General features: G+C 48.4%; 1 protein-coding gene across 1 annotated transcript; it reads right to left on the bottom strand.

Moving 5' to 3' along the window:
• Positions 1 to 6,573: 6,573 nt before the first annotated feature.
• On the bottom strand, positions 6,574 to 6,969 carry C1H1orf202 (chromosome 1 C1orf202 homolog). The gene is given in 1 exon segment (XM_065871658.1): positions 6,574 to 6,969. A coding segment is annotated over 1 exon segment (396 nt).
• Between the last annotated feature and the right edge of the window lie 1,646 nt (positions 6,970 to 8,615).

Consider the following 8,615-nt stretch of genomic DNA (forward strand, 5'->3'; position numbering starts at 1 on the left):
GGGGACACGGGTTCGAGCCCTGGTCTGGGAAGATCCTACATGCCGCAGAGCAACTAGGCCCGTGTGCCACAACTACCGAGCCCAAGCCTCTGGAGCTTGTTCTCCGCAACAAGAGAGGCCGCGACAGTGAGAGGCCCGCGCACTGTGATGAAGAGTGGCCCCCGCAAACGAAGACCCAACACAGTCAAAAATTAATTAATTAATTAAAATTTTTAAAAAAAGATGATAAATTTTATGTGTATTTTACCACAATTAAAAGTATTTTTTAAATGATTCAAGTCACATGGTGGTTGTCAGGAATATAGTGTTATATAAATGTAAATAAAGTCTACCTGTACCCATATAAATCAGATTGGGGACTGCGGAGGCATCTTAAATCTTACCTCTCTCCCTTGGCGGGAAACGGCTGCCTCACATGCCTAAACCTGGCCCTCTATACATCCCTTGGCAGAGCGAAGGCTCTGGAACTCTGAGCAGGTTGGCCTATTAGTGAGCTGACGCTCCTCCTCTTGGACTCCTCAGTGGTAACCCAAATACACAGCCTCTCTCCCCTTCTCTTTCAGAGGGTAAAGCATTTTAAGATCTCTCTTGAACACTCTCTGAAATCCAGTAGGACCCTGTGGGGCTCTCCTGGATACAAAAGCCTTACCATGTTTCTTGTTTGTAGGAAAAAATGCTTTGGCCTTCTAGACCTTCCCTGAGTTCCAAAGGGCAGATTCAAACAGTTATTAATTAGGGAAATGAGGGAATGCAGAAACAAAGGAAAGGCAGTCAAAAAACAACAGTGCAGCAATAAAGCAGAGTCCTAGCTCCTCCTCAAGACATGACAATATATCTTTGAGTTCTACAGGAACTAAGTCCGCCATCCAGCTGGAGGATGGTAACTTCAGGCTGAGCACAAGATTCCTGGAACCTCACCCTGTTACCTCACCACCGACCAATCAGAAGAAAGTCACACACCCTGCAGCCCTCACCCCAAATTTTGCCTTTAAAAACTCTTTCCCTGGGCTTCCCTCGTGGCGCAGTGGTTGAGAGTCCGCCTGCCGATGCAGGGGACACGGGTTCGTGCCCCGGTCCGGGAGGATCCCACATGCCACGGAGCAGCTGGGCCCGTGAGCCATGGCCGCTGAGCCTGCACGTCCAGAGCCTGTGCTCCGCAACGGGAGAGGCCACAACAGTGAGAGGCCCGCGTACCACAGAAAAAAAAAAAACAATTTCCCAAAAACCACGGGGCTGTTCAGGTCTTTTGAGCATGAACCATCCATTGTCCTTGCTTGGCCCTGAAATAAAACTTTCTCTGCTCTGTACCCCGAAGTTTTAGTTTGTTTGGCCTCACTGTGCGTCGGGCACACAAACTTGGGTTCGACAATATCTTCTCTAAGAAGAACCCCCAGCATCGTGGATCTTCCCCCTTGGTTCCCAGTCCCCCAGTGAGCTGCCCTCTCTGCTGGCAGCCGCCACCCAGAACTCAGAGTTCAGAGCTCCTTAGGAGGCTGACGTCCTTCTCCAAGGAGGCACTGATGGGTGGGGGGACAGGCCTCTCTTTCCTTCACCAGCGCCTTCCTTCAGGCTCCCAAGACCACCATGGCAGACTGTGCAGACATGCCAGGCCCTGGGTCCTCTGGTCAGTGGTAAACCAGAGTCCTGCTAGTCAGAGCTCTTTTATTCACCCCAGGCCACAGTCTGGCTGGATCTACTTAATCTGGACATTACGGGGTTTTTTTTTTCCTTCAAGATCAGAAGAAATCTAAACCATGTTAGGACGGGAAATAATTCCTCACATACCAAGTTGCCTTACTTTATCACTGGAGTCGATGAGCTCCCCAAATTGTGGAGAGTAGGCTTTGCTGTCTTTTTCCTGTTCTACCTGGAATAGAAAAGGAGCTACCTTCATTGGCAGCTCTGTTACTTGAGGAAAAGCTCTGAAATGATGACACTCTCCTTTTGGGAAGGGAGATTTTCCATAGGAAAAGTTTACCAGTTTCCCTCATGTGCTTTCACTTGTTCTTTAACTCAATAAGCATACCTCCTATGTACCGGACATTTATCAAATAAAATTTTCTATTTGCAAAGACCTTCCAGCATCACAGCATTTCTTTTCCTTTTTTTTTTTTTTTTTTCATCTTTATTGGAGTATAATTGCTTTACAATGTTGTGTTAGTTTCTGCTGTACAGCAAAGTGAATCAGCTCTATGTATACCTATATCCCCTCCCTCTTGGGCCTCCCTCCCACCCTCCCTATCCCACCTCTCTAGGTGGTCACAAAGCACTGAGCTGATCTCCCTGTGCTATACGGCTGCTTCCCACTATCTATTTTACACATAGTAGTGTATATATGTCAATGCTACTTTCTCAATTTGTCCCACCGTCCCCTGCGTGCCCTGTGCCCACAAGTATCACAGCATTTCTGATCTATAAACTGCACAGAACTTGAAATAAGAAATACTGTTGCCAAGTCTAAGCTTGCTCTGCTCGCCGCACAACAGGCCAATACGTCGGGAGACGAGGTGTTGAGGCAAAGAATATGACTTTATTCAGAAAGCCGGCAGACGGAGAAGATGGTGGACTAGGGTCCCCCAAAAACCATCTTATCAGGGTCTGGATGCCCGTTTCTTTTATAGAACAGAGAGGGGGAGGAGGTGAGGAAGTAAAGTAAAAAGGCCATTTATCTTGCAAAACATCTCTTCACAGGGACTGCATGGGGAGGGGATGTGTTAATTTCTTCTCTTCTGCAACCATTCACAGGTGGGCAGGGTCGGAATGTCTCTCTGTGAGCTGAACAAAGGCACTTTCGTTTAACAGTCAGGCAGAGGGGCAGGGTTCCCTGTGGCAGGCCACTGTGTATGCTTACAGCTATAGACAGTGATTATAATAACAAAAGCAACGAAAAGCAAAGGTTAAAGTAAAAGAAACAGATCCAACATGGAGTCAGAACTGGCTCATCCCTGTTACAATATATCTAAATCCGTGCTTTGCCATTAGAAGTTAGTACAAGCTCTCTGAGCCTCGTAGTGTTAGACCCAAACGGTCTACGAGGGATTCCAACTCGCCCAAGAACCGCCAAGAGTCGAGAGCCGTTGCAACACGCAAGAGGTTTATTAGGAGCCGATGCACCGGGGTTCCCTGAACCTCACGCAGGAGGCCGATGGGGAACCCCTAAAAGCGGAATCACATACTTTTTATAGGTTTATTTACTCATAGGGCGGGTATATTCTCACAATGATTGGGTAAATGTGGTGACTTTTGAATTCATTGGCTTAGGAACTTTTGTCCCACCTTCTGGCCGTTATAGTTGTTTGTTCATTGTGGCGGTTAGGGCGTATACCTGTTACGGGCAACTGGAAAATTACCCGCTGTCTGGAAAGTCCCCGTCAACTGAAAAACTCCAAGAATTGGTTTCGATAGGGAGAAGGAGTGGCGCACGATAGGGAGAAGAATTGGTTTCGATAGGGAGAAGGAGCGGCGCACGATAGGGAGAAGAATTGGTTTACCGGAACAAGTGAGGGGGTGGAAAGTCCCTAAAGGCCCCACAGTAGCTCTTTTTAAAAATGTGGTAAGACTGCCTGCCCTGCCACATTCACAAGACTGCAAACAGATGAACATGGGAGTAATGACATTATTATAAAGAAACAGATTTCTTGTTAAAGAGGAAGAAGGGAAGCAAGAAAGAAAGGCCAAGCCACCTTTTAGGGCGAAGCAGTCTAGAAACCCCATCTTAAGGCATACAGGGTATAGAATTGGCAAGGACATCTTCCTTCTGGATGCCCACCTCAGGGCTTACACACGATGATAGCCACTAACTCAAACTGAACATCTCAACCATGGTGTCTGCCCATGTCCATTTGTCCATTCTAGTGCAAACTACACAGCCCCCAGCCCACCCCTACTGCCATTTCAGGGAAGCAATTTAAGTTTCTCTTATTAAACAGGGGCTTGGACAAGGGGTGGACCCATTGATCCAAAGGCAGCTAGACTCTAGACTGAATAGTCTGGCTTCATCCACAGGAACCATGGTAATTACCTGTCAATCAGACCATGTCCTTCAGATCTAGCCAGGAGAATACAGAAAAACTGGCTATCAATGGTGAGAAAGGAAGAGGGTGGATATGATGGGAGGGGGCTCAGGAGTCCCAGAACTGCCTCAAGACCTATGGTCTTCTGGCTCCTTGGAGCTAACACTTTTCCCCTTGAAGTGGCCTGAGGCAGAGCTACCTTACGGAAACCCCAAAAGCCAAGAGACATGCTTGGAATATCTGCAAGCATGGAATACCTGCACCAGAAAACACTCAACCAAAAATGGCTGAATATGAGGCACTGCATTTCTTTTTATTGGTTTTTTGCTCAAAGGAAGATGGGATATTGGAGAAGGAGCAAGTCACAAGCTGGTACTACTCCAGCCCTGGAAGATCAGAAGTTAAACTCATCACCGTGAAATACTGTAAAATTCCAGAGGGTGGAGTATAATGGGGGAAGAGACCACCAGCAGGTACCCTACCCCAACACTCTGCTGTAGCATCTACACCCAATGGCCACGTTTCCGCTGAATTTGGGTTTTGGCAAGAGATACCAAAATATTAGAAGTATTATCAGCCTACCAAATCTAGTAGAAGCTACCACTCTTTTGGTCTGGGAGGAATTCATTATAATCAATGGCCAGGAGGCACCAATCGCAGGTGGACAGTGTTACCAAAAATGTTAAGACTTTGTGTGTAAGAGTGAAAATAGGAAGACAGAAGACACACATTAAACCACCATAATAAATTGTCTAAGCTAAACATTTACATTATTCCATGTGCTTATACACAAAGCTGACGTGTGTGTGTGTGAGTGTGTGTGTGTGTGTGTGTGTGTGAATGTGTCCACACAGACCCAGGCACAGTCTAGACCAATTTCCTTAGCCTCGTGAAGGAGTATTGTACAGGCCATGGACTGTCAGTCAAATCAAAAAAGGCATAGCTACATTCAAATTAAGGATCAGAGAGAATTAATTCTGCTTTAATTTGGCTCTTTCCTTTCTGAAAGAAATAAACCCAGGAAACATTAAATAGTTGGAATTTCTTACATGTTATTCAACAGCACCTCTGTTCCAGTATTTGAGGATTCAGCAATTTGGTATCCTTCTAATGGTTTCTCCTTTTTGGCCTCTTAGTTTCAACCTCTCCAAGCAAGGAAGATTCCATTAGGCTTCTCCCTATGGATGCTCCCAAGCATCTTGGGATCCCTGGTCCAATCAGCTATAAGGCAAGATGGCCCCACTGGTTTCCTTATAAGGATGGATGCTGGTTATGAGGCTTAATGGCTTTTCTGGTGAAAATGTATTCCCCTATCACAAACCTATAGAATAATTTAAGCTGTCTGGACGATGCCAGGAATAAAGAAATAAGTAAAAGTACAAAATACACCTAACCTCAATTACAGACAATTCTGTCCTGTGAGGTCTCCCTTCCCGGCTGGCCCCAGCTTTCTGGCCTATGCCTTGTTTTTTCTGCAGTTCTCAGTTTCCGAGGTTCCGGTCTCGGGATCCCTCATTACTCCCCTACCACTGCAATGAACTAACCATGTGGTGATCCTCCATGCCCACCCTTCCCCAAAGACTGACTCTCTAGGTCAAGGGCATGGGGAGACCCCTGGAAGGCCTCAGGAGCTCCCCAGGGACATCAGCAACAGCAAGTGAAGCACCTGGAGGCCCACTGCTCAGTGTTTCTAGTTTGCTAGTTTAATGGGAGGTTTTGGCCGCGTGGGGTGGGAAGGGAGGACTGTAGTAGGATGGAGAGTGGTCTGGGAGTAGCCCGGAGAGAGACAGTTATACCAGTATAATGAATACGTTGACTGCGTATAGCTCTTTCGGTGTACTTCGAGCACTTTCACTTCTAATATTTTACTTTCACCCCCACAGGCCTCTAGATCCAGAGTATCATTAGCAAGTTGTTATTGATGAGGAAGAGGAAGAAGTTAAAGGCCCACTCAGGAGTCTCCCGGATTCCTCTCCCTTTGCACTTTTATCTCCAGCACAAGTTTTCAAACTCCCGCATCCAGCCTCCAGGCCTTGGTTCTAACGTTGGTTTACTCGGGTCCATGAACGCCTGTAAACAAAAGATACAAGCAGAGTTCGCTCACGTTGATGTGGAGTGAAGACCTCAAGCAACCCTCTTTAAAAGAAAAAACATTTTTTAAACCCAGCGGGACTGGTTCCAATTGAAGGCCCCTGCCGCTTCCAGCTTCTTACGTGGGTGTTTAGGGAGAGACAATGGCCCCCGCGGGGCAGCAGCAGGAGGGATCCGGAGGCCTCTGCAGCGACTGCTTTCCGGCTCGGTTACTGCATCGAGGCCCCTGCCCGAGAGAAACAGGAGGACGGCGCCAGTTCACTTCACCAAAACCTCAACACGGAGTCGCTTGGTTTCAAATGCATGTCAATACCTCCACCCCAAAAACAACAACAACAACAACAACAACTGGGTTCTTTCATTCAAATGGAATTCGGTTTATTTTCATTTCTTGTCTTTACTAAACAAAACAAAACCAAAGCTCCGGGTGCAGGGGGTGGGGCGGGGCAGGGTTCCCGGCGGCCGCGGCCTAGTCGCCGACCTGCGCGCCGTGCAGCGCCAGCAGCGGGATCTCCTCCAGACTCTCGGGCCGCTCCCCGCGCCGCAAATAGCGCCACCTCCATACCGCCAGCTTCTGCAGCAGCCTCCGCAGGCTCGCGGGGCCCCAGCGGCCGCACTCCTGGGCCGCCGGCCCGGGCCGCATGTACCGGGCCTTATTCCTGCACGCACCGCGGGCCGCGCCCCGCGGGAAGAGCCGCCGCCAGCACCAGCAGCCCAAGCTGGAGCCGCAGTCGCCGGCCGCGCGCCGTCCCTCCGCCTCGGGCTCGGCGAACGATGGGCCGCCCCACTTCAGGCGCGCCATCCTCTACAGCAGCCCGTGCCGTGCGCCGCCGCGCCGGGGGCCGCTGGACCGCGCGTCCGCCATGCCGGGCCTGGGCCTCTCCTACGTACTAGCGCGCCGGGTGGGGGCCGCGGCCCGAGACTCGGGAACCCAAGGGCCGGGCGGCTCTGCGGAGGCCTCAAGACGCGGAAGGGCCGCTCGAGTCCTTTCTGCCGCCTCCCGGAGTGCGCCCCCCGGCCTTCCCCAGTAGGCGTTGCCAAGGAGACCCGAACGCTGACCCCACAATGCCTGGCAGAGGCCTCCGCTCCGGGTACCGAACGCAAACCCCCAGCCCCAGCAAGTGAGGAGACACCGGGATCCAGAGTCCCAAGTGATTCCTCGGTCCACCAATTAGCCAGCCGAATTTGCAGTTATCTTCAGACATGGCCTCAAACAGACCAGAAGGAGCCTAGGAGGTTCCTGAGGCCCACAGCCACGTTTACTGTATTAGGCATCGACCCAGAAGGTGGCTGCACAGCCTTCACCACATCAAGGCTTGGATTTCAGTCCCACGCTTGTGTTGCCCTGGAGGCTTCCAGTATTTCGTGAACTGGTTTCAGGCGTCCTGTATTTTTCGGCCAACAGGGAACCAGAGTTTCAGGAAAGCTCTCAGAAAAACCTGATTTTCTTCATCTGGCCTCACCTAAACGCCTCTAGCCTTGTAGGATTATCATTGATTTTTTTTTCAATAAATTTTTCTGATGGCAAACGTAAGATTTTTGTGGAATTTTTTTAACATGTTTATTGGAGTATAATTGCTTTACAATGGTGTGTTAATTTCTGCTTTATAACAAAGTGAATCAGTTATACATATACATATGTTCCCATATCTCTTCCCTCTTGCGTCTCCCTCCCTCCCACCCTCCCTATCCCACCCCTCTAGGTGGTCACAAACCACCTAGCTGATCTCCCTGTGCTATGCAGCTGCTTCCCACTAGCTATCTATTTTACGTTTGGTAGTGTATATATGTCCATGCCACTCTCTCACTTTGTCACAGCTTACCCTTCCCCCTCCCCATATCCTCAAGTCCATGCTCTAGTAGGTCTGTGTGTTTATTCTCGTCTTACCCCTAGGTTCTTCATGACATTTTTTTTCCTTAGATTCCATATATATGTGTTAGCATATAGTATTTGTGTTTCTCCTTCTGACTTACTTCACTGTGTATGACAGACTCTAGGTCCATCCACCTCACTACAAATAACTCAATTTCGTTTCTTTTTGTGGCTGAGTAATATTCCATTCTATATATGTGCCACATCTTCTTTATCCATTCATCTGTTGATGGACACTTAGGTTGCTTCCATGTCTTGGCTATTGTAAATAGAGCTGCAATGAACATTTTGGTACATGACTCTTTTTGAATTACGGTTTTCTCAGGGTATATGCCCAGTAGTGGGATTGCTGGGTCGTATGGTAGTTCTATGTGTAGTTTTTTAAGGAACGTCCATACTGTTCTCCAAGGTGGCTGTACCAATTCACATTCTCACCAGCAGTGCAAGAGTGTTCCCTTTTCTCCACACCCTCTCCAGCATTTATTGTTTGTAGATTTTTTGAAGATGGCCATTCTGACTGGTGTGAGATGATATCTCATTGTAGTTTTGATTTGCATTTCTCTAATGATTAACGATATTGAGCATTCTTTCATGTGTTTGTTGGCAATCTGTGTACCTTCTTTGGAGAAATGTCTATT

Source organism: Phocoena phocoena, chromosome 1, assembly GCF_963924675.1.
Source record: "Phocoena phocoena chromosome 1, mPhoPho1.1, whole genome shotgun sequence".
NCBI classification, from domain to species: Eukaryota; Metazoa; Chordata; class Mammalia; order Artiodactyla; family Phocoenidae; genus Phocoena; species Phocoena phocoena.